The sequence below is a fragment of the Astatotilapia calliptera genome, chromosome 18 (genome assembly GCF_900246225.1).
Source record: "Astatotilapia calliptera chromosome 18, fAstCal1.2, whole genome shotgun sequence".
NCBI classification, from domain to species: domain Eukaryota; kingdom Metazoa; phylum Chordata; class Actinopteri; order Cichliformes; family Cichlidae; genus Astatotilapia; species Astatotilapia calliptera.
In genome coordinates this window covers 6611303-6638036 of record NC_039319.1, presented here as the reverse complement: position 1 = coordinate 6638036, position 26734 = coordinate 6611303, and the positions used below count along the sequence as shown (strand labels likewise).

Sequence of the window (26734 nt, the reverse complement as noted above, 5' to 3'; positions counted from 1 at the left end):
AATTGAGGCTCTGACCTACAGGAGTTAAGTAGGGAAAGGTTAGCTTAGCACAGTGACAGGCAGCAGAGGAGACTGTGCGCCGGCAGGAGAGGGAGTAAAATAGGCATGAGGAGAGAGGAGAGCAGCCAAAAAAAGAAGAAGAATGTTTCAGACTATGGGTATAAAAAGCTAGGGAAGAGGCGATGGTGCGAAAAAGCCATTCACACAGGAAGACCAGGGATCAGCAGAGCTCAACAACGGCTCCCGTGAGCTGCAGTCTTACTGTTCAAATCTGATGTTTCGCAGGTCTCCGTTATTGATACGGACGATACAGTCGTTCTCCTGGAAGAGGCCCTGCTGCTCGGCCTTCCCTCCTCTCTCCAGACGCTTGACCAACAAGCCAAGAGTCCTGAAATGTTCAGAAGTTCATGTCAAGAGGATGCAGTGTCTGTGGACTCAACATGGCTGTTAAAACACTGTGGCCTGCACAGCCGGGTGAAGAATACACTAGGACTTTTTTTGCACACTGTATAAAAGCTGGCTAAGAGTCTTTGTCCTTGTGAGGGGTTATAAAATCTTCGCTTTGATATTCGATATACCGTAAATGTCGGGCTATAAGCCGCTACTTTTTGCACAAGCTTTGAACCCTGCGGCTTTTAGTCAGGTGCGGCTTTTCTATGGATTGTCCGTGATTTTTGTCATATCGTAAGACGATTTGTTTTGTGTGTTCCGCTGTTGTACGGCACTACGTTGCCTGGCGGAAGGATCGGGGTTCAAGAGTGGTATGTTAGTCACATGTCCGTCCGCCAGGCAACGTAGTGCCGTACGAAGTAGCGCGAAAAACAAACTTCAAAGTAGCGCTACGCATTCAGCGGGAGGCGTGGATGATGAGCGGCGATAAACTTGCAAGTTATGCCCAAAAAGCAAGTCATGCTCAACTCCACCGGTGGATTCTGACAGCGTGGAAAAGTGTGAAAACATCCACGATCACCAACGGATTTCGAAGGGCTGGACTGCTGCATGATGGAGAGGAGGACACTGCCACGGCCCTTCTGAGGGTGTTCGACTCTGACACTGACAATGAGGATTTCTTTGGTTTTGAAAGTGACAACGAAGGAGAGAAGAAGAGTGGATGACGAAGCCATCCTGAGCCTGTTTGTATCCGACACTGGAGAAGAGGACTTTGGTGGTTTTAGTGCGCAGGAAGAAGAGAAAGATGGTGAATGACTGACTTTTCTTCTTGTTAAAGCTGTGTCACTGCACCTGAGCCTAAAAGGTAGTCCGAATCTATTTTTCTGGTGTGCTGTAGGCTACTGTTATGTACTACATGTGCAAATATGTACCCATAACTTGTTTTTCAAAATATTAATAAAAGTGATGTCTCCAAACAGCCATCTCTTTCCTGACAATTCCCTTTGTGCATATTCTCTTACATATGATAAGTCAACATTGAAACACCTGCGGCTTTTGGTCAGGTGCGGCTAATGTATGTACAAAACAGGATTTTCCCCTGATTTTAGCTTGTGCGGCTAATATTCAGGTGCGCTTTGTAGTCCGGGAAATACGGTAGTTTAGATTATTCTGACCACAGAAAATAATTCTCTTTTTTATTTTAACAATCCCTCTTCCCGTGGCCAGATGGTTATTCAAGAATCATCAATGTGAAGCTAATGAAAAGCCCTTTTTTTGGCAAAAAAGACAGCTATGCCTAATTGCTGCCTCTGCTTCATCATGCAGTACTAGTGAAGAGAGCACAGTGTGGTCCTGTCATTTGCATCATCAGTGTACCAATGAGGCTTATGAGAGAAAATAGTCGCATCACATCAGGGTGCTTTAGAGGCTGTGTGTGGGGGAGGCATCTATTCAAAGGCAATCAACACATTCAAAACCTCAAATGTAGTTCTGGTCGGGTTGACGCTTTGCATGTGTTAATTTTCGAAACTCTTAAGCTCCTCTGTCCTTTTTCTGAATACAAAGTAAACAGAGTGGTTTCTGAGAGGAATAAAAAAACAACAGTATTAAAGACTGATGGCAGACAGTAGCTGGTATATCACGCTGTAGCTCTTCAGCCATGCTGAGCTTCAACGCTTGTCGCTCTGTAATCCAGTGTGGCAAACTGGCTTATGACTCCCCGCACAGCCACAGCGAGGGGCTAACTTCACCTGAAAGGGCGCTTTTTGGATTATAGACCAGAGAACGAGGAAGAAAATCAGCTATGGGTAGGGAAGACGGCGCGACCCTAATCGAGTCTTCTTCGGCATACAGCCCGTGTCTGAGAGCATCAAGGATTTTTCGAGGGTAGTGTGAGCGAGTGTTGCCTAGGTAAATTGGGTTGATTTTAGGCTTTAATACTTGCCCTCGCCTCGGGTTTATAACTCAATATGAATGAGAATGTGATTACTCCGGGGGGCAGAAAAGTTCAGGAGTTGAAAAAGTTCAGAGACAATTCAGCTGATTGAATTTGAGTGAGAACACAATGTGATTTGCTGTGGAGGGGCCCATTTCTCTGATGAAAGCTGGGCATCTTAATCTTGGTGAACCACCCAAACTGACATTTCCCCAATAGCAGAAAAGCACATTATAAATGTGCTTTTAGGCTGATTACATTGGGCAGAGAGAAAAGTGATATGATCTTGATTTTCAATAAAGTACAACGGAGACTTTACAGTCAGTGATGGCATTTGGGAGTCTTAGTTTAGACTGATACGTAGAGGAAGTCTGGGAATAGGGCTGTTCGATATCGGATGACGATATAAAATCATCTATCGTTTCATTTTATGCTATCGTTTGTTTCGTGGTGTCGCAAAATAAACTGTTTACGGCAATATTTTTTCATCGTTTGGATGGTCACTGTAGTGGCTATATTTCTTAAAGTTCTCTCTTTCTCTTATATTTAATATAACCACATTACGGACGGACAAGTCCGCGTGTTTATTTTCCACATAAACCTTTCACAATAGAGCTCAAGATCCTGTTGAGACTTTTCAAAATAAACTGAAAATACGTGAAAGAGTATGCAGCGTGTTTACGGATGAGAAGCAAAAAAGAGGCGTCAGGTGCTAAAAAATAAACCTTAGACTCAAACGTTAGAACAGGCTGTTCCCCGCAGCACGCCGTGTAATAAATACTCACAAAGAAAACGGCGGCCGTTACAACTTATGTCTAAAAATGTGTCGTTTTATGCATTGGTTAAAACACTCGACTCCAGGTACACGACGCACAGCTGGAAACACTTCAGGCAAGTCGAACTGCCCGAGATTCACAGAATTTACAGAAAATGTTACATTTTTGTGATTTATATCGTTAGCGGGACGATAGATGTCTTATATCGGGATATGAGATTTTGGTCATAGCGCACAGCCCTATCTGGGAATGTGCGGGGCTGCGGTTGGCTGGTGGGAAAATATCTGAGACAGGAAATACCTTGGCACTATGACATTATATTAGACCTAATATGCTGGGGTTTATGCTTTTTTTTTATTTTTTTAAGGTCTACATGTAAACTTCAGCTTTAAAACTATGCAGACAGCTAGCTGCAGGGGTTTGGCTCTATAGTTTTGTTATAACCTCAAAGGCATTCATGATGTGGATCTTCAAAAACCAGATGTGAAATTCCACTAATTCCTTCAGAGTTTCGTTCCATGTGCGCTTCTGAATGAGAGCGTATAGATGTGTGTGTTGAGTGCACTGCTCAGTGTATTCTTTAAATAATGTAAAGCTGATGTGACAGCAGCCACAGAGAAATAAAACGGTCACCTGCAAACCCCAAACAGCCATGATTAATCACTGTAAACTGGCAAATTGCTTCATGATGCCGGCATGAAAACCACTGTGGTCGCGCATGTGTGTGTGCGTGCTTGTCATTCAGCCTGTATGAGTGATGAAGTTATTACACTTTGCCACCAAAGAGGAATGTGTGGCATGCATGGGCATTACTGTGAGGGAGTGTTTCTGAGGTAATGCAGCCCGCTTCTCTCCAGGGGTTTTGCAAAAAATCAAAAAGGCCAAATTAACACATTTCGTGACATTTGTTACCAGAAACCAAATTCTACCAAAGAGAATTTCTTTTATGAGACTACAATAAGGCTGACAAGTCATCAGCTAAAGTGGGCAATTTTCTTTTTTCCTATTTTCTTTTCTTAAATATAAAACCTGTCAGACGTGTGCCAGTGGCAAAAACTAAAACTATAAGTGAAAAGATATATTTAAAAAGAAAAGAAAGGCAGAGACCAAATGTTTGCAAAAAATCCTAATTAAACGCAGCCGATTAGCAGAAAGAATTTAACATAATGCTACATGTTATAATTGTGTTCTGCATCGTGTGTTGCTAACACTTTCCTGTGGAACCCCAAATACATAAGAGTCTGATCTTTATAGCGCTTTTGTGTGCTCTGCAGTGCTATCCATCAGTCTAGATAGTTATGTTGTACTTTGGCCAGTTTTTGAGATATTGGCTTTCGAAATGTGATGCAGCACAGCAAAAGCCAGCCAAGCATGAAGACTGAGAATCCAAAAACAGCCGAGCAATGACGCAATCAAGAAAAAACACATTCTTTACGTCACCATCTGCAGACATGTCTCAAAACTATGATCAAAAAACGGTTTATTGAACAGTTTCTGATGCATAAACTGCAAATAAACGACTCGATATTTTGCCCCAAGTCGTTGGCCAGCAAACTTTCTCATCTATGAAGGGAAAACACTCGGCTCGGGTGCAAAGTGGACCAGCAACATCTGTCCCCTCTTAGTGAGGCCAAACTGGAAACACTGGAAAAACTGGACTGTGGCCATAGCACAATTTAATTTAAACATAGTGGCGTTTTTAATCAAAAGTACAATACTTTATAAATAAGTTGCCACAAACTAAACCACATTTATAACTAAAGCTTTTAGGCATATTCATGAAGAAATTTTACAATTTTATGACAAGCTGTATTAAAAAAAGTAAACAAATAAATGAAAACTCAAGACCAGTGTGATGGCACAGGGAAAAAAAAAGCAAAATCAGCAGGAATGTCTTTATCCAGAATTCATGATCTGCTTACTTAAAGACAAAAAAAATCCCCACAAACTTCGCTATGAGCAGTTACCTACAGGAACTCATTTCTTGCTGTATACATCCGCCTAATGAGGCGCAGCTACTGTAGCTAATCTTACAGCTATTGCTGTCAATATTTACGTCTTGTAACACTGTCATGAATAGATGCATGCAAGTTGGTAGAAGTTGGTTAGAAAGAAAGTTCCAACATGGAACATGATACATTAAATGTATTTTCTGGCTGTTTGAGCATCATAAGGCTACTGCAGCTGGACTGCAATATATTCAAGAGCAATCAGACAGATGATACCCCAGAACTGGCAACTGGTATCAAAAGAATCTAGATGGATAAAAAGCACTGCAGGTCACAGAACAAAAAAAAGGCTGAATTGGGCTGAATTGGCCCTTTGCGCACACATATTTTAAATATCTAAGACCTTTATGCAAAAACCTGTTAACGTAGTTAAACCCGTGGACACCATGTCTGAATGGCCCTAAGATTTATTTTCTTCTAGCCTGTCTGAAGAGCACAGCGGTTCTGCTCTGGTTATTTTTACCTGCGGTCCCTGCCACTGAAAGGCACCACGTGGATCCCCAGGGGCCCACCGTCGTTTGACACCTCCACCAGTTTGACAATGTCTCTGGGATCGGAGACGGATGAATGACAGAGAGAGACGGGGGTGGGTAGGGGGGTTGGGGAGGAGGTGCGGGGTGGAGATCAGAGGAGAGGGGTGACACCATGTGGGCAAAAATAAAAACAGGAAATGAGGCAATGAAGACAGAAACATTATGACAAGAGCTCAGTGGTGCAAACAAACAAATAAAAATAGAAGTCAGAGGAGACAAAAAGCACAATAAAACAGAGCAATCCAAAGAAATCAAACACATGTACGGGAAAACAAAAAAAAAAGGTTTTCAAAAAAACCCTCACACCCCCAATTCGGACTTAAGATGCTCTTCAGAGGGTGTAATGAGACAAATGCAGTGTGTTTGCTTTTTGGTGCGTGGGACCTTAATCCTACGACACATTAATATCTGTGGAGTGGAAAATTGCCCTTTCAAAGCCGGAATTAAGCTGCATGTAAGCGAATGGGTGCTGTTTGAAGTTGTACACAGTGGGGTAGAAACTGAGTGTTAATTAGAAAGTTCCTAAACCAAATGGTACAGAAAACAATCAAGTCAAATCAATGTAACCGCACCACACAGACACATTTAACATCCACTTATCCAAGAAAGAAATATGTCAAAATTTGAAATTTAACACTGTAGCACTAATAAGTTCCCTAAAGAGGAATTCAGCTTCCTCTGCTCTGCTGGAAAATCTCTTCTGGCAGCACTGAAATGCACAGTCAAACTTGGCAAGAAAAAAAGAAGAAAGGAAGCAACTTCCTGACAAGATGCTGGATCAACATATCAGGTTCCTTGAGAACAAATGGTACATGTTACTCAGATTTGAGAGGTGTGTGCATCAGCGACTTGACAAACAAGATATGTTTGTGCATTTCTGCAGAGGTAGTTTTTTTTTTTTTAAAGCACATCTGATGTCCTTGAGTAAGCAACAAACCAAAACGTTCCAAAAAGTTCTACGAAAAGCTCAAGTTTACTGATGTTTTTGGCTTTTGCATGTAGAATAATGAAAAAACTGACAGAAAGTTGCATTCTTAAAGCATTTATATGTAAATTAGAATGTGTGCTGATATCCATTTAAAAGCAAAGAAAACCCAAAACAGTTCCAGCTATTTGCATTTCTGAGGCTGACCATACACTGGCAAATATTATAAAGATGCAAGATCTAATCCATCCACAGCTTTGATACAACGACTATGATTAGCCCAGGGAAAATGGGCCCCTTACTGACAACTAAGAGGCAGGAGAAACCAGAGTCTCTGGGAAATCACAGGAATAATAATACCATACCTGCATATTAAACTGGAAGCATGCAATGGAGCAAAATAACAAAACAAAACACAGTTGTTAATAACAGAAGCTGAATGGGTTAGTGCGTGGGAGAGCTCTGATGGCGAGACGAGGATCATTTTGCTCCCACAAAAGAGAATTATGTAAATCAGAAAGCAGGGCTGAAAATGAGATTTTCGACAAACAAACCTCGGCTACAATATAGAACCTGCTGCTTTAGCTTTTAAGTGCCTATTATGTGAAGAAAGCAAGCGGAGAACAGATTTACAACGGTCAACTCTGAAGAGATATTCTAGTCTCGAACAACCAAAGTTGTTACTTCTTCGTGTTAGGTTGTGTCCATCATACTTAACACTGCACGTACCAGGTTGCTGAGATGAGGAAACAGTATCGCAGTATTAGCAAGACATCAGGCGCTGGCTTACAGAGGTGTGGCGACACCACAAATATTGCAAGTTTCAGCCAATACATTTAGTTTAAACACACATAATTCAATGTATAGTGCAATTATTGACCAGCAAAGGTTGAACGATCTTCTGGTCAGAGTTACTTGGAGAGGATGAGATTGACAAAGCTGCGCGTCCTCTACAACCATCATTCTAGCGAAGGCAAAGACGCTGATCAACGAGTGACTTACTCTAGTGACCTCACAGCAGTGTGGTCAATGGAGTCAGCTCGGCCAACAGGCTCAATCCGTCCGTTTTCTTCTTCTCTTGCCGCTTCCTCCTGGAACGAAACAAAAGGAGAGAAAAAAGAAGAATTTGGTGTGAGTGACACTCAAAAAGCACAAGAAGACTTGAGCCTGAATCTCTTTTACATAAACAGATTAATCTGAAACATTCAGCTCAGCCACCAGATTACAAGTGTGAGGTAGATGAATCCTGTTTTAGTTCAAGGACTGAATGATGTCCATACGACTGTTGGCAACACACACCCATGACTAAATGTCTGCAGGATGAAACCGCATACACAATTTTCCAGTTTCTCTTGCCAGCCAATGAAGTGGTTGACAGTCACTCACATTATCTATGCTTTACAGAAAAATGATGTTGTCAACAGGCTACACAGCATTTTCTGCCACTCCAGTTGGTCCATATGTCACACTGGGCACTCGTGCTCGGCCATGAGTTGGCCAACGTTCACGTCAGTTGAACGCAGTCCAAGAAGCGTATGGTTTCTCACAGACCTCAGAGATGTGCGGCTATGATCTAGCAGCAGGTTTTCAAGACAGACTTCAGAGATCAGGAATGCATAACCGGCGTGTCAACGTGTTGAAAATGTGTCAAGTTAGAGAACCGAACCTCCGTTATATCTTCAGGACCTAGTGTCATTTCCTAGTTGGTACAACAAACAGACAAGACCACGATCAACGCTGCTGGATTAGGCCATTTACGAGCCAATATTCCTCACCCATCTTGTTTCCTGCCTTTCTGTTTGCATGCTGACACAAAAACAGTGCCGTCCACCACCCAAAAAGTCTTAAATGCAAACCTGATGTGGCCAAGAGGAGCAGACCAGAGGAGGTTTTCCACAGCCATAAAAATACATGCCCTTTACAGCCGTACGCCATCAAAATTACATCGCCTTTGTTCTCTTCTTGTATTAACTATGGACACTTTGTGCGTGTCAGTTTGGACAGGGAACTTGACATTCATGACACACACGCGTGCACAAACACACACAAGGTGCACCGAGAGGAGAAAAATGAGAAGCAGAGAAAGAAGGTCATTAAAATTTCAGGGCGACATTGGAGAGGAGAGAGGAGCGAGCGGCCGCGGCAGCAGAGGCGCAGGCCTCCCCGGCAACTGGCCTCATCAGTATGAAAATGAGCCTGCTGTTACCGTGGCTGCCGTACGGTTGCCATGACACTTTGGTTGCCTTGAGGACATGGAGCTACAGGGCAGCACACGAGTGTAAGCATGAGTGGGAAGAACTTTCGGCTGCTGTCTTTTAATTTAAGTCGTCTTCTGCCAGCCCGAAGTGCTGACTGTAACAGTGAAAACAGAAAAGTCAACAAACGTGACAAATGCAGTATACGCATTATTTACAAACAGACAAAAACCTGAATTGTCAAGGACTCTAGATAGTTAGAAAAGTTACAGGAATTTAGATATTAATTAAATGTCTTTTTATATTTACAGGGATACACACCTGGGACTCTGAGGACGTACATTTCTTTTATTTTACACCTTGTTTTGTTTTGGTCTATGCCATCCAGGGACCAGGTTAGGAATAAGCGTTCAAACACTAATGACTAATGCTGAAATCTAATGCGTCTCATACTTGGTGAAATCGTACAATTCTGGGACTCCACCCATTAAAACCACTGAGCACCTCTAATTGAAATTTAGCTCATTTCACCATGCCCACCTCTAAATTTCCCAGTGCACTCCCAGTCTTCCTGCTAATAAAGTGTGGCTGTGTGGAGCTTTAAACCAGACAACCTCTGTGCCAAACTGACCCAACTTCAATGTCAGGGCCAATCGCTGGCGATTTGACTAATACACTGAGACAAAACCACACTAGGAGCATAAGCATTGCTTTGCACTGAACTTTGCACCCTGAATTCTTCCAGGTTAGTCCATCAGCACCAAGATTTACTTTAACCTCATGAAAAACCTTTGGCCAAACCATCACATACAATTATTTCATCATGCAGTGGGAAACACTGATGAAAAACAGCATCTTTTACACCACATGAGCAAAACCACTGCTGACCACATTGCTTTTAGCAAGATTTGGTTTTGGTCACAGATTTGGCTACCTGTGACCGTTTTCTATTCTAAATTTGAAGAGATGCATAAAGCTTAAACGTTTTGATCCATAGACATTCAGCTTTCTGTTTCAGGATTTAGTTTTTCTTCATATCAGCTTTGGCACTCGACTTCCCTGCCACTTATAGCAGGGATCATCACACATCAGCTCCTTGTTTCAGCGTCGAAAGAGGCTTTTTCTAGCCCTCTAGCAACTGTTCAGAAAATCCTCTACCAAAAAAAGTACTGCTTTGCAAAAATTGTAATTGTAGTTGAGCTAACTGCAGAACAAACGTTTCGCAAGAAATAAAAAAGGGCTTACTTCTAACATTATTTCTGAAAATCCCTGAATCCCCCCAAAACAAGGTATTGAAAACATCATCATTAGTGTAATAACACAAAGTATAAATAACGCGCTTTTTACATCGAAGCCATTAGCCAGCTAACCTCTCCATGCAACATTTATTTAGCATCCAAGTCAACTTTTTATTCATTCCACTGACTCTCTCTGGGTTTTTGTACAAGACATGATATATGCTACATACAGTGCAGAATAGCGCAGGACAGTCTTATGTCTCATCGCTGTTTTGCCCAATTTGTGTGTGAACAAGCTGTGCAACACAATGCAGTTTACACAACCACCACCAACATTAATACAATTGATTGGAATTGGAATCACTGATCTTCCATCACATATGCATCGATAAACAACAGCAAACATGTTAGACATGCTGACAATTTGTAATCCATCCATCCCCCTTACAGTAGTGCAGCACTTACAACTTAGACAACTGCATCATAAATGCAATAAAGTTTCAGTGCTATATTCTGCAACTTTTAGTGTGGCTGTATCTAATAATATTCAATATTCTCTGCATCATCAAATAAGAAATTTAGTTCAAAAATGGCTCAATGAAGAAGAACATTAAAGTGTTCTGCCTCAGTCTCCTGGATACAGAGTTGATAATATAAGCACTATGGGGAACACTATAAAGAAGCCAGCGTGGCTCTTAAAAGAGCTCTCTCTGATCGGTGGAGAGAAGCACCGAATTCCAAGTTTTTTACATGATCATAAAGAAGTTATGTAATAATAATAATATTTTAAAAGAGAACATTCTAATGTGTCATTTTGACATTGCAGAAAAACTCTTCTATAAAATGGTGCAAACCTATGATCTAATCCTCCACTGAATATTTGCCAAAACCATGCAGCCTTGTTCATGTGCGCATTAGAAAGAAAACACACAAAAACCAGAGCAAAAAACCCAGCAGGCAGAGAAACAATAGCACCTCAGAGCGCCTAGTCCTAATACTATTCAACACTTATCAGGAGATGAGGAAGTGAGGCAGGGGGACATCAGAGGGGGGAGAGGAGTCGCTATCTGGGGAAGACCAAATGAGATCCACATTCATCACAGCACACGCTGTTTTATTTCATTAGAGGAACAAAATGAGAGACATTTATAAAAGACAAAGTGTGCCGGGAAGAATGTATTAACAACATCATATTATTCATTCATGGCAACTCCCATGGGCTAATGTGCATAGATGGATTTGCCAGTTGTCGTCAAATAACATCAACACAATAGAAAGTTTACTAGTGAAACATGGATAACGCCATCTGCTGATGAACTTTCTGTGAAATGACTGAAAGCTTCAAAAGAGATGATGGGAAGAGACGTGCAATTAAAAAAAAAGGAAGTACTCGCTGTAAAGAAAAAAAAACAAAAAAAAATCGTTTTTCTCAGACAATTTTGGCGACAACTTGATTCGACCGGTTTAATGGAACAAATTTTTTTTTTACTTCGGCATCCTTTTCAGAAGTCCAGCTGGAGACACTCTGAGAGGCATCGCCACACTTTGCAAACCACACAATCAAGACGTCGCCCATTCCCGTTGCTGGGAGGGGGCCGAGCGAGCAAAGCAAAGGATAGAAGCATTAATAATTCAGGGTCAAGTTGGGGGGTTAATGGCTAGCAGGCAGACAGGCAGGTACGAGGGCCGGCGGCCGATGTGTTTTCCAGCCGAGTCATTGTTTGTTTCCTGGATGTGGAAAAGTAGAGGCAGGCAGGCAGTTTTCAGGCCCGGGGGCTCATTAAAGATTAATAGGAGAATCCATTGGGGTCTGTCCTTTCTATCTCTCAGACTAAATGAAGTGGTCTGCACCTGGTGTGTATGCATGGGAGGGAGACTGAGTGGAGTATTGCTGCACTTTAATGAAGTGTTGCCCACTCCCCTGTCCTGCCACTTTGACCATACTGTCACTTACGAACTGATGCGAATGCACACATAAACACACACGCAGACAGATAGAGGAGTGAGTGTTATTTGCAGAAACGAGTACAACTTTCTGAAGACGCTAACACAAATCTGCAGAGACGTGGCAGAAATGTTAAATGTGACGGTGAAGCGTAAATGTTTAAAATCAGTAACAACCGTAGTTACAGTCATTTGTGGCATCGTACCTGGATCCTTTCATTTCTTTGAAACTCGCATTAAAATTTTAAAATCCCGATCCATTTAAATATGAATGATCGTGTCTCCGGAGTACGGAAAGTTTTTGATCATTAGGTTTGATGTTAAAGCTGCCCATCATAGTGACAACCTCTGAGAAAGACTTCACAGGAAGTGCTTTGAACTGGTGCAGCGGTGAGAAGCGTTGATTTGCTTTGTCAAGCTGACTGTTAGCAGTGCCAATTAAGTCAAGTCAAAGTTTTAAAAAAAGAAAAAAAAGAATCATACAAAGTGGCGCCTCACATAAAAATCAATCTTTGCAAAATGCTGCATTTTTAAAATCAGTAAAAATAAACAGCCGGTTCAGGAATAATGAAATTGCCTTTATGATGGCCTTTAGCAAAGTATAAATAAAGCTTTATATGCACACAGGCAGGCTAATCAGGCATTCTGTTCTTGGCAATTTATTTTTTAGATTTTAAAAACAGAATAAGACTATATCAGGCTGCCTGTGTTCAGTTGCAACCGCTGGTCAACATCCATGACCTGTCAACTTAGGTGGTCTTATATGATTAGTGTTACATACTGGCTACTGTGCAGCAAATATGCAGTTTTAAACAGTAAAATTCAAAAGGGCACTCCTTAAAATCTCAAAAGCCAACGATAAAAATATAAATATATCACAAAATATCATCAAAATATAGCACCTTTTTATTTTCAGTTTCATTATGATACGAGGTCTAAATCTTTACTTTTAAAAACACTTACAAATGAATGGTGCTCATTAATATGTGATTGCCTCTGTTTTATTTCAAAATGTCATAGATACATGCAGTTATATTGCACAGTCCTATTACTTCGATGAACATTCCTTTTCAAGATAACCAATGCTACATTAAAACACAAGCACACAAACATTTATCTGTGTTAACTGGTATCTGTGTCCTCTCCAGCAGAACTCCATATGTTCCCAACCGGATGAAACACTGAACTAAAGACTATAAATTAGCCTTAACCTTTAACCTCTAACCTGAAAGCCACCACACACCATCTGTGGCTGACAGACAGATGAAAGTTAAAGGTGGACTTCAAATAAAGCTCCAGACCATCTTTGCAGCATTCGGTCTTCTGTGAGCTCAACACAGCTGCTGTAAGCTTTTAAGCTCTTTTTCCCCTCATGGAAAAATCCTGTAACGTTGGAGATAATGATGTGATAGACTTTAAAACAGAGAACTGGTTTGTTAGCATTAGCACTTTGCCTAAAATAACTCAAGCAGAGCAACTCATACACAAGGCGAAAGTGCTTCAATAGAATGAGAATCTTTCCTTAAAGACAGACAATAACAACAACACCACAAAACCACTAATAGTTTCTGGGGCCGTGGCTGTGTGACCCTTTCAGGAGGAAATAAAAACAACAACAACAAAAAAACATCTACTCAATTTCTGGGTGAGTTAGACAACAAATACAGACAGCTTCAGATTTTCACCAGAACATTTACTGAAAGCACTCAAAAGGTTCATTAGAGGCCACCTGAATGAACTCACACATTTCATCACGTCAAGGGATGTAATGATCAAACATGGCTGCACATGACCTTCGATGTCTTATTCACATTCTGGCAGAGAGGAGGCAAACATCCAGCTGAGAGGATAAAAATAGCAAATAGTAAAAGAACACTAGCTCATCTCAAGTTCAGCTTTAAACATTTGATGCAGGATCAAATAAACTCGTGTCCCTGATAAGTTTGATATTGTGCTGCACACAGTCCAATCCATCCCGACACAGAGACGTATAATGAATGCTGATGCTTGTCTCCGTGCAAGACCACAATGCATCATTAAAAGCAAGCTTTCAATTACAGATCCCTGCACTAATTCAATTAGTCTCCTTTGAAGACACTTTGATAATGGGATCCAGACGGGCGGACGGCATCGTCAATAACTCGAGGATTTATTGAGCCAAGGGGACGTTATCGGAGTTTATATCATCCCGGCAGCCTGTCGCGGTGCTACACAAGGAGAGGAGAACGCTACGTGTTCGCGTGAATTGTGCGGTTTTGCATGAAGGGCATATTGAAAAATATATAGAAGATTTCAAAAGATAACGTGCAATTTTGAATGTATTTCACTTTCAAGGACTTTACTTTATCTTTAGTGTATGCATCTTTGTGGTGTCACTTCTCTTAAATCCTGGCACAGAGAAGGATTTGAATATTTTTCTTGCTCTTAAATGAGTCCTAAACAATTTGCTGTAAGAGTTTCCCGTATTGTGACATGGCTGAACAGTTCCTCCAGTGTAAGGGGAGGAAATGTTCCCTTGTTCTAGTGAGTGGTGCTTGTTAAAAATGGAATAACAATATTTTATTGTGTTTCTGTATTGAATTACAATGAGTGTTAACTTAACTGGTCCTCCTCAACTTTTAAAAGCTTGTTTTGCCTGATCGTTTAAACATAATATGAACAAAGACGACCTTAACTTCAATCATTTGAGTTCCTTTGGTCTCAGCCCATTTCAGTTGCTTTGGGACCATTAAACCGGTTTATGGCGTCATGCTATCTGCCCATAGATTAATGTTGCCATTGGGAGGTCACCCAGTGGTTTTTGAAGTCCTGCTTTGAAGCCTCGGTTTAGTGTGTGCATCTTTTTTTGTTTTGTTTTTTTACAGCCTGGGTGGAGGGCAAAGTGCATCGATACACTGTATTGGTCTAACATACAGAAAACAGATACCAGCTCATTTCTGCTGAGCAGCATACAAATGAAATCCTGTATGTTCTATTTTTGGTGGACTTGCTCAGGCTTTTGTCAGATAATTGCATTAAATGTATCCTATAACACCAACACCACAAGCATGGCTGTTTGCCCAGTACAGTGATTCTAATTAGCCGAGCAGAAAGGTAGCCGCATGCGTTAGCATCCACCTGTCAGTTACAGCAACCATGACATATATAATGCAAACTTTCTATAGCCAGCGATGTTTTTGTATCAAACTGTAACATGTTTATTTTATTTCTGCTCTTGTGAGTCTACGTGGACCTTCTTGGTTTTGTAGCCTTAGTCAGGTTTACAGTGTTATCCAACACTATTAGGATGAACTAGACCACATATAGTAAACCAGGCCCCACATTAAAGTTCAGGGTTCAGCGTTAATAAGATGAAATCGGCTGCATTTCTTTGGTCACGTCTGTTATCTCTGGGTTCTGTGTCTGCAGCGCCAGGCTGGCATGGATCGTTTCCCCCAGCTCAGGATTATTTCGCAGTGACTCAGTCCCAGCCAGCTTTCCTTTGTTGCCAAACATCCCCATCAGTTTGATTGATCTGCGTAGTTCTCTCACCGGCTCCTGTGAAAGCGTTAACTTCTATTCAATAGCAACAACACGTCCATTCACCAGATGTGGGCACATTATCTTCAACCCATCCTTGCACTGCCACAGCTTTACAATGGTCCCATCTTCAAACTGTTGGGTTTCAGGCGTGGTTGGACTGGTGGCAGCCGTACTACAGATTCCAGCTCAAAACTAGGAGATGCAGAGACCGTTATTCCTCAAGAAAATTCCTTATGCAGGAAAATTCTGTGCCGGTTACAGTGCCATCACTCCCAATCCACAGTCACCTTCTTTGAAATCATCTCCCTCCCTCTTAATGCCTCTTTCTAAAGGCCTGCTGATACAGCGCACTTCCAAAACACTCTCTTGTGAAGGTCGTTTGCACAGTCTCTGATTGTGACCCTTATCAAAGAAGCTACTTTTCCTTCTTTCAATGCAAATATAATTCTTTCTTTGAATGTAGAGGTCATCCTCATCAACTCTCCATATCTGATGTCTCCCGATGAGCCCGATGAGGAGGAGTGTGTTTGACGGGCTAAATGATTTCTCAAGGCCAATCTGCAGAATAGTCACTCTTCTCATTTCTTCTCTATATTTGATGGTTTCAGGTAAAATTATCCTGTGTGTTTTCTTCTGATTTATACACGTCTCACAGGGCTGGATTGTAAGCCCTTTATTTAGACCGGTAAATAAAACATTAAAAAACTCATCCCCTCCTTGATCTTACTTGATCCTCCAGAAGAGTGTGTAAATGTTTATATTTTCCATTTTAATGTGTTCAGCTTTCCTGATGGTAGGATATTTTTCTTCTTTCTCCTGGAAGGAAATCTTCCCTTCTTTTTTTATAATGTATTTTTTTCGATGTCCTCCCTCTGCTGCGCTCTTGTAACCTCGAGATAGTCATAACATTTTTATAACTTTGCAGACTTTTAACTTTAACTCTTTTGAACAAAAGTATTGTGTTAACTCTTTAGGTTATTCCATTACTGCCAGTCCCTAACAGCTCTAGGTCCCCATGGTTCTGGTGAAAGGCCTTTGCAGAACAGTGGAGACTATGGTGACTGTGATTTTCTAGGTAAATGTACAAAATCACATTCCAGAAAAGTTTAGGTGTCTTTGAAGGCCAAAAAAAATGCTGACAGTAACGGCACGTCCTTTCCTCGGCCCCGTCTCCACACATACAGCACTGTTTCTGCGACACTCATGTACCTCATGGAACTACAGGAGGCAGCAGTAATATCGGCGCGCACAAAATGAGACTTCCAGCACTTCCTAAATTACCGCAGAGCCGCTGTAGCAATCCACTTAATTCAACTGCAATTTCTCCGATCCAATTCAATCAAAGTGGCTGGGGTTGGTGGAGGGGTATCAGCGCACCAAAATATGCAATGCAATTTACTCAAACATAATAGACAATGGAGGCCTCATCAGGAATCAAAGCAATTTCAAAACTCACATTTTAGAAGAGATGTCCCCTAAGAGCTCAGTCAGTCTCGTTTGAAGTAAATTTGTGGGTTGTGTTAAAAACGCTCGTATTGTGAGTCTGACTGAAGACGCGGAGGAGGGCAAAGGGGGGGGTTTCCCTTTTAAGCCAACTTTATTCCTTTCCCAAAGTTATCAGATGTAGTCTACAAGAAAAATAAGTGAATACAAAGGTTACAGAGAGGTGTATCAGTATTCCTCCAGAGAGTGAAAGGGAGATGAAGCGAGTGATGGGACAGAGAAATGAAAAACTACAGAATAAAAGGAACAGTAGATTGAGGGAGTGACTCAAAGGATGACAGAGAGGCAGATAGCGACACAGACAAAAACGCATTACACGAGGGACAGAGAGCCACGACAAACCTCGTTCAAAGGATGACAAATGACACTTTGAAAACTCCCAGCTATAAATCTAAGGGGATTCTGAGATCTTCTGACATTTTACACTTTCACACTTTTGGCTGTCAAAACAAAAAAGAAGCTGAAAGTTTGAGGTTCTCCGGATGTGTCAATCATTCAAACGGAGTATTTAGAAATACTAAAGGAGAGTCGCACGAGTGAGCTGGAAATACCACCAGGGGGTTAACTATCTAATGTTTGCTGTGGGGGTTATACCTGCCATTGTCACTCCTGAACACATCCTGAATGGTGACGCGACATCCACTGATACGAGCCACACAGAGTGGAGGTGCGAGAAACAGGAGGAAGAGCGAATGTGTTCGACTTTAAACCATATGCATCCCATATGGAGAGTCGAAATATGTGGCAACTGGAACAGATCAAGCCTACACACGTTGCACTTACTTGCATATATAAACTTTGAAGTGCAATTCATTCCATGTAGAGAGCAAATAAAGGGGATGGGGTGCATATGCGTATGTTGCAAAAACGTGCTGCATAAAAGTAACGAGGCACGGTGCCATTGCTGAAGTTTTTGCTGTTGCGCGTGTCAGCTTCTAAAGGTTTTAACTCAGGAAGCTAATCAACATGAATGCTCAAAATAATGAGCAGTGCAAGCATGTTCAGTTGGACAGAAAAAACACAGACTGAGTCTGCTGAGGAGGGCTGCGTAATTCTTTTAAACTGACCTCCCGGGCTGATTAAGCTGCTGATTGATCTTTTAAAAGTCACGAAAGAACTGTCAACTTCAAACATACCATGATTCTTTGCATAAACAGTACATACCAGCTGATTACACTGAAGCTTTCTGAGCAAGCTCTGCACTAATGCAGCATGTTCAAATCTCTGCAAGTAAGTTCAATTTCAGACAAATATCCTGACAGAGGAAGGAAGTGGCGAACACGTTTGAAGCAATATTTACTTCCTGGACATTCTAATGGTGTTAGCGCAACGAAGCGTCTTTTATGTTGGTAGTTTTCTAAAATTATTCACCTGGAGACAGAACACAGCTGGAGTGGCGAGGGTATGGGGAATGATTTAGAGCATGAAGAGTAGATATCATTTATAACAAAATAATCAGATAATGAACCCAAGTACTTCCTGATGTTACAACGTCAACCTTTTAGCTGCCACAGTAACAAAAACCCAAACAGCGTTTTCTTTATAGAAATTTACGTCAAACTTGAAGAAGTTTTTATTCATTTGTGTGCTTTCATCAGAGGTCTTAGAGCTACCGCAGCTCTTATCTTCGTGGTGTATTCGCCATATGCCCTTACAACAGAGGTGAGCAGCATGGGCCGTGGCCAGTCACACAGCTTGTTATGTGATGCACCATTTACCAAGATGACACTCCCGATAGAGCCGCTGCAATAGAGCAAAATAACAGGTAAAGCTGACCAAACTACCCCTCTGAGAGGAAGGGAGCTATAGATAATAGTGACAAGAAACACACACACACACACACAGCGGTAGAGATGTCAGATTGAAAGCCATTATTCTGACTGACTCAAACTGTAATGGCTGCAGCTGAGAAGAGCGTGTCTATATAAACAAGTCAAGGGGAAAAACAAAACTTCTCTCTATCGTCTCCCTCTGGCTTTTTCCTTCCTGCAGCAATGCGTTCGGTACCTTCAGCAGAACTTCTGTAACTCTCACAGCACCGTTGATGAGTCAAAAACTTTAGCTGAGCTATGACTGAATATAGTGCATATATAAGAGTGTTTATTCTTACTATTAAAATTCAGGGAACTGTAATTTAAATTAAGCCCCAATTTCAAAATTTGATAATTTATTTTTACATTTTAGAAAAATCCACCTAGGGCTTACAGCATGTCACACATTTGACATTTTTTGGTCTTGTCAACTGATGATTTGCATTTATTATAAAGTTTTCTGCATGTTCTGGACCCTTTCTGGACAGAAATCAAAACTAAGCTAATTAACAAATTGAAATTCTCGTGTTTTGCAAATGAGGGCAAAATGAATTAATTTGTAGTGAACTGGCAAATCACTCTGGAGGCTAAAGCCCAGGGATGAAAAAAAGTTTCATCTATATTCACTATTACAGTTTTATTCAGATGGTTAGAAAAATGCACTTTGAACCTGCTTGCAGGTTTTGAGATCAGCTGTTTTGGATGTGTACTCGTCGTCCTTCATTTCAGGACAATCTGCTCGACTCTTCGGTGGGCAGGTTTCATTTCCAGAGCACAACAGACGTCAATAATCATCTCCGTCCCTATTTTGTCAGATCTCTGATTCTCCTCTGATAACAGCTGGCACCTGCTGTTGTCATCCTTCTCATCTGTCTTTGATCGTTTTATAGACCGCCGATAAACTCTGTTGCTCACGGAGCCCGTAGAGCGCTGCAGATGTACAAAACTGAGATCCTTATCTTGGATTTCAGTCTCTGCTGTATGTGTTTCTAACCCTTCCTGAACATCAACAGGCAACAGGTGGATTAAGTTTTGAGAAAGAGCTACCATCTGTCCAACCAGCGCAGGTCTCTTTTAGGTGTAATTACTTCTTGGTAGCAGGTGAGCAACATGGAATTACATGCTCGCGTGTGTGCCTGCAATGTCCTGACAGCAGCTTGCAGCCTAAGATGGAGCTCCCTTTGGGAAAACTGTGTACCCACAAGAGGGGGAGAGCTGTCTTTCATCTCTCCTCCGTCTCTCTGTTCTGGCTCTCTCCCTGCGTCCCTCCCGGCTGGAAAAGATCTGGGCTCCCACAGCTCTCTGTCATATTAAAACCAAAAGATCAAAGGTGATGAGGAGTGGAGGACCAAAGAACAGACAGAAAGAAAAGAGAAATGAGAGGAGTCAAAACAAAGGGACTGATGTGAGGACGGGATATAAAGAGCAAAGAGAAGAGGAGGATCAATAGAGAGAGATGAGGAGCGGGATCTGTGAGAACGGAAAGATGAAGTGAAATGGAAAGTTTTTTGGAGTTACGATGTGTCGCTCTAAAAAAAGCTGACGCTAATTCTACTCAACTAAACGTCTTCCTGATTGAAGCAGAGGAAGAAAAAAAGAGGAGGGGGGTGTTTAAGCAAAGAATTTGTTCAATCAACAGCAGCGGAAGCACATGTCAAATAAACAATGATGAATATGTGAGATTGGATTTCACACGTGGAGACGTTTGTAAATGAAGGACGGAGACATGCAAGTCAAACACGGGCGGTTATTCCAGGTGGCTTTGAGGCTGTAAGCGTGATGTCCTTGTCCTTCAGTCATGTGTGAAAGAAACTGTTACTGTAACCTTCTTATTATTACAACAGCAACATCACTCCTCCTCAGAGGCCTTTAGAAATACAGGAAAAGAATAAAATGAAGCCATCTCTCTGTGTATGAATATAATTAATAAAAACAACTCCTCCCACGGAACATGAAACAACTACTACACAAAATTAACAACCACACTGCTTAAACAAGCTAGCAATAGCTGGTCACAACCAGCAGACCGTCATTTCAAGGTCACTTTGATCATGTTTGGCTAAGTACATAAACATCTGAGACTTCATTCTCACAGTTCAAGTCTGTTTAAAGTTGAAACATGAGCTGCAGAAAGGCCAGCTTTGGCTCTATGGGAACAATACAGAATTAAAAGAAATTTCTGTAAGCACATGTGAGCTGGCAATGGGACTGATAGCATTATTCTGCTTTTAACCTCATGATCATTGAGATGGATGATAAATAACTGCCAGTATGTTAACACTGCAAGCTCATGGAGATATTCCATATACTTCCTGGATCGTATTTCAACTTCTCACAGTGTAAGAAGAGCCTCCTGTTAGACATAGCCAGTCTTGTCACAATACCAGATTACTAGATATAAATGAATTTAATCTTTTGTTCACAAGTATGTGAAAGAAAGAGGAGGTGGTATGACAATTAGGTAGATATGTCCTTAGATAGTAAACATGCCATATTACTCTGTCATTAGTTACAATTGCATAACTGGCAATATGTCAGTTACTTGACACATGCCTCTTTGTTCTTATCTTTAGCTCTTAAAAATCAAACCTTTTCCTCTGTGTGCGTTTTGTTTTATATTTGTATTATTTGACTGTAAGATTCCCCCCAGATATGCACCCAGACCTGGTGACTGTGTGAAAAAGGCAAATAAAAGATTTCATCTTCATCTTATCTAGCAAAAATTAAGCCAGAATGAAGGTGCAGTGTGCGAAAAACAAAGTACACTCAATGATTTACAACTTGTAGAAGTCCCTTTAGCAGTAATAGCTTAAAGTAAGCATTTTCTGTGCTCTTTTCATATTATTAGATGAATTTTGGCTCTTTCCACAACCTTGCTTTAGTTTATTGAGATTTGTCTGCACAGCTCTGTTATGGTCCTGCCTCAACATTTCAATCAGGTTGAGGTCTGGATTTTGACTGGACCATTCACTTGATTCTGTCTTTATTCTTTTTCCCACCAGCCATTCCTGCTGTAGATCTGCTGATGTGCTTGGGATCCTTGTCCTGTTGCATGACACACTCTGTCAGACAGATTGAGTCTTTGGCATACAGAAGTGGTCACGGTCAACTCAATGACTGCAAGCCTCCCAAGTCCTCTGGCTGCAAAGCAAGCCAAAATCATTGCCCCTCCACCATTTAGCCTGACAGTTTAATGTGTGGCCGTTTGTGCTGACGTTTTCTATGCTAACTGAGGCCTGTAGAGTCTGAGATATAGTTCTTGGGTTTTTTCAGGATTTTTTGCAGGTTCTCTGAACAATGCACGGTCTGACCTTGGTGACTTGGTGAATTTGGTGGGGCATCCACTCCTGGGAAGCAGTCTCAAATGTTTTGCTCTTGCGAATAATCTCTCACACTTTAGAATGACGCACTTCAAATAGTTCTGAAATGTTCTTACAACCCTTCCCAGATTGATGGACAGCAACAATTGCTTCTTTATGATCATTGCTGATGTCACTGTGTTAACACTTGAAGGCTCCAGTCCAGCAAACTGTCAAGAGTCCTGCTTTTCTAGGTGCGCTCACACTTGCTGATGATGAATTAATTAAACAGATCTGATTAGCGGCACCTGGCTGCTACTTACCACCTTAATTCCTATGGAAGCAGGAAGGGTAAACTCAGCTTTTTTCCACATTCTGCATTTTGGCTTAATTATTGTTAAATAACTAACAACATGGTGTAATAATTCACCTGAGGTTGTATTTACATCATCTTTAAGACCTGCAGAGGACCAGATTATTATTTCCATTATGTCCTAATACATAAAATGTCACAGCTGAAAGAGGGTGCACTTTCTTTTTCACATAACTGTATCCGTATACTATTCCTAGTACTCTTTACAAGTGTTAATGAAGCCATTTAGTTCTAGAAAAGCATAGTTTTATCTGTGCTGTGGAGATTTTTTTTCTAAATTAGCACTACTATAAGTAAAAAGGAAAAATGTATAAATGACAGTATGCTGTGGTAGGTGTATGTCATGTCTGACGAGTGGACATCAAAGCTAATGAGCACAAATGTTAAGATGAGAAAGAAAGGAAAACTGATTGAATGAAAAGAAGACTGTAATTACCTACAGTGTGCATGGACATGAGGGTTATGATGTATGAGACAGAATAACAAAGTTCAAATTAAAATAATATCATTGGAAGAGTGAGAAGAAAAAAAGATTAGAGGCTCATTATAACAAGGTGACAGCAGATTAACACTGTTCACACATCTGCAAACACACACCTACAGCATTTATCGATACACTCATTTACACCACACCAACATATTGTACAAAAACAGAAGGAAACACCTTCAATCTAAGCTCCGCAGCAGCACCTACTGGTCGCTTGCACAGAATCTGTTTGCACTGATCGTACTGCTTTCACCCATCACTTTCATCTGTCTTATTAACGCACAGACACACACACACAGACTCTATAGCATGCACCCACAAATCTCCTGAACCATCACACAGAAAATGATATGTACACCAGACAGCTGCACAAATGAAAAAAACAAAAAACAACAAAATAAAAGAAAAATCATATACACAGAGACACAGACATGCCACAAAACTTGAACATGCAGGTTTCAGTGCACATACGAACACAGTCTCACACAGTCTGAGGTGATTTATGACTGTGCGGCTCAGGTTTGCATGATTTATCCTGCTAAAGCTGCACTGTGCACCTGAGGGACTCAACCCTCCACTACACACAATGCATGGAGGCTTGTTAACAGCAAAGCAGCAGAGGAATGTGCGTTTGTGTGCGTGCTTACACATTTTTGTTTTTGTGCACACTTCGAGTGTAATTTGCTTTTATTGTGTAGGTGTGCACACGGCCTTGATCACTCTGGCTAAGGAGTGCCTTGAATCCATAATATAAGTATAAGGTACTTCTGTGTTTTAATGAAATCTTCGTGTACGTTTATCATGCGGACGGATCATAACATTGTGCTAGTATCTGCAAGCTTGCAATGTAGCATGTTACTCGTGTGTAGCAAAGCTCACAGTGCAGATATGCAAAAGCACTGACATTCCTGCACAGGTCTGTAGGTGTGTGAGCAGATCCACCGTCAGAATGTCTGTAACAACAACATCCCCAGTGAGCCGTGTGAAGCCTCCATCCCACCATGAAAGATAACCTGGTCCCCCAGCAGTCTAATGGCTGAGGACACGCAGCAGCAAAACAAGCTTCTGTGATCGCTGCATCACATGCTGTGATACACTGAGCTGCTTTATGCTACCAAGGATTTTTTTTCTTTTAATATTACATTTTGAAAAAAAAATTCTCAGTTTTTTTAAAGGCTACAGCCAGTTTAATGAGGTCTGTACTGTTTCTGAGGCCATGGCGGCTGCAGCTTTGTCAGTAGATAGTCTGTAGCGAGCACCCCTGGAGCTGCTGATAGAAAAATCAAAAGCATTTTCTTCCAAAATCATTTGACTTTATGTTATAGTTGTCTGGAAAGAAGTCTTGCTATCAAATGGTAATTGTTTTAAACTAGCCCACAGTCCACCACTCACCTAAAAGTATGAAACAATCCTAATAAGAATACGGAGTAAGCAGATTACTCCTTCTAATCGTGGCATAAATATGCAGATACAACAACAATTGTAAACAAATTAAATAAGTAAATAGAATTAAAATTGTTTACGACTTCAACTAATAGAAAAAACCCCCCCAAAAACAACATTATGCCTGAGTTTAATGATATGTATGAGTGTTAGAAATGAGTTGAGAAGAGAAACTACATTTCCTGCATTAACACTATGGAAGCTCCAGCTCTGGGTATCAGGAATGTCAAGGGAAGGGCTCCAGGCATATTACACATGCACAGAAAGAAGCTCACTGCGGTCCTGTGAGTTGTTCATCCCAGTTCTCAGTTATTGAATTTTTAGGTAGAAATAAAAGGAGCCTTTATTTGAATTGTAAAATTGTGAGTTGGAGTTCTTTACTTTTTTTATCCACCAATCTGATCTTTTTTTTTTAAAATCAATTTATTACAATTTATTAATTTGCTGACATTTAATGGACAAATAAACGCAGACAAATATACAGTTTTGTATCAAAACTACATACAAGTGCAATTCACATAAACACAGATGCCAGATATTAAAAAGAAATACACCCAGTGCACCAAACAGAAGCAGACATGCACTGACCTGCAAGTCCTCAGAGACCGCCGTCGAAGACTGACCTTGACATGTTACAGTGAGAGTGTGTACGCGTGCATGCGCGTGTGTGTGTGTGTGTGTGTGTGTGTGTGTGTGTGTGTGTGTGTGTGTGTGTGTGTTGTCAGGGTTCAGCTCACTAACACTGCAGGTGGTTCAGTGGCTTTTGGTATTTCCTCTTAATTGGTTGATTTGCAACCCACTCGAAAACTGTTTGGATTTTTGACACCTGCTCACAGCTGACACACAAAACATACACACAACGCATACACACACACAGACGATGCCACAGACATGTTAATGCATAAACACACACGCACACACACAGATGCAAAGATCCATAAATGCCCTCACGACTCATGAATATACACACAAACGCAGACGGCAGCACAGTGCAGGCCTCTTTTCTCTGCATAGCCTCGGCACCTCCACCCGGCTCTCATTAATACACACTCGAATGACAGCTCGCTGTTGCCATGGCGACCCCCTACCTGTTGCCAAAGGAGGCTGGTAGTTTAGGGGGCTTGTGAACGCTGCTCAAAACTATTGCAGCTCAATTTTTTTTTTTTTTAGCTGTGTGTCAGGAAGCTGCCAGTGCTGCTCCAGGCACGCACAATTAACCACTTTGGAACAGAGAATAGTTTCATTCATTTCAATGCAATTCAATCTGGCTCACTTCAGTGCAAAGCTATGCCCTGTTCTGTGCGTTTTGTTATGAGAGAGGCTGAATTCTCCTCAGGAGTAAAATAGGCCTACTCCAATATATGATGCTCTATTCTAATTCTTCTCTTCATTTTCGTACTCGTCTGTTCGACGTTATTCATTCCGGAAAGATAAGATGAAACTAACTTGAGGAAATTGCTTTGCTTAATTCATCATTCCGAGCTGCTCTATTCTAATTAAATCACTGCATATTCTATTCTTGCTCTGCTATTCTTCTTCACCACACCATTCTATTTTATATTGTTAACAAAGGTTTTATACACTGCTGGAAAATGGCTTTCTGGGCTAATTGTGCCGTGGAGGGATTCTTCTTGCTTCTCAAGAGGAAGTTTAGGAACTACACAGAAACTGTACATCCATTAAAAATACATGAAATATTCCAAATCAGCACTATTAAGAGAAGATGCTTAAAAATCACACCCTTGCTGCAGTTTCTCCCACAGGTTTTTATGCACCACGATAACTTCAAACTCTACAGTTTTTTTCTTTTGGTCTATATTCTGCTAATGTGTGGTGTTATTTTTTTTAATGACCCATGGCTTACATGCCTGTGCAGCCATGTTGGCCAGGGATTGCTGGGGTTAGGGTAGGATGTAGGGTTTTAGCGTCTTTATGTGTAAAGTTTGCATGTTCTTGTGTATGCATGGGTTCCCTCCAGGTACACCAGCTTCCTTCTAAAGCCCAAAGACACGCAGTTAGTGGGGTTAGGTTAACTGGTGATTCTAAATTGCCCATAGGTGTCAAGCTGAGTGTGAGTGGTTGTCTGTCTCGCTGTGTTAGCCCTGCGTCAGACTGGCAACCTGCCCAGGATGTTTCCTGCTGCTATACATAGACATACACATGCGCACACAGAGGTATGGACCTAAATGTTGTATGTTTAATTGGTAGTTAAATGTTGACCTTTTATAATATCAAAGGTCAAGCATATCCATGTTACACCTATATAGGTGATTTTTCTTGCTTCAGCACTGTGTGGGTGTGTACAAATGAATTAAAGCTGAAATCTCAGTCACTCACTTATTTAGTTGCA

The 26734-nt window shown here is 41.2% G+C and overlaps 1 protein-coding gene across 11 annotated transcripts in view; it reads right to left on the bottom strand.

The window, feature by feature from the left end:
- Window positions 1–26734, bottom strand: part of pard3ab (par-3 family cell polarity regulator alpha, b) — a 244451-nt gene that overhangs the window by 122871 nt on the left and 94846 nt on the right. For 5 of the 11 annotated variants that reach the window (XM_026150928.1, XM_026150930.1, XM_026150937.1 and 2 more), the window contains exons 6-9: window positions 7572–7660; window positions 6935–6946; window positions 5575–5658; window positions 263–388 (exon numbers count right to left, since the gene is read on the bottom strand). In XM_026150928.1, coding sequence (XP_026006713.1) covers window positions 263–388; window positions 5575–5658; window positions 6935–6946; window positions 7572–7660 — 311 coding nt within the window. The remainder of the gene's footprint in view (window positions 1–262; window positions 389–5574; window positions 5659–6934; window positions 6947–7571; window positions 7661–26734) is intronic. The other 6 variants (XM_026150929.1, XM_026150932.1, XM_026150934.1 and 3 more) reach the window with 3 other exon arrangements.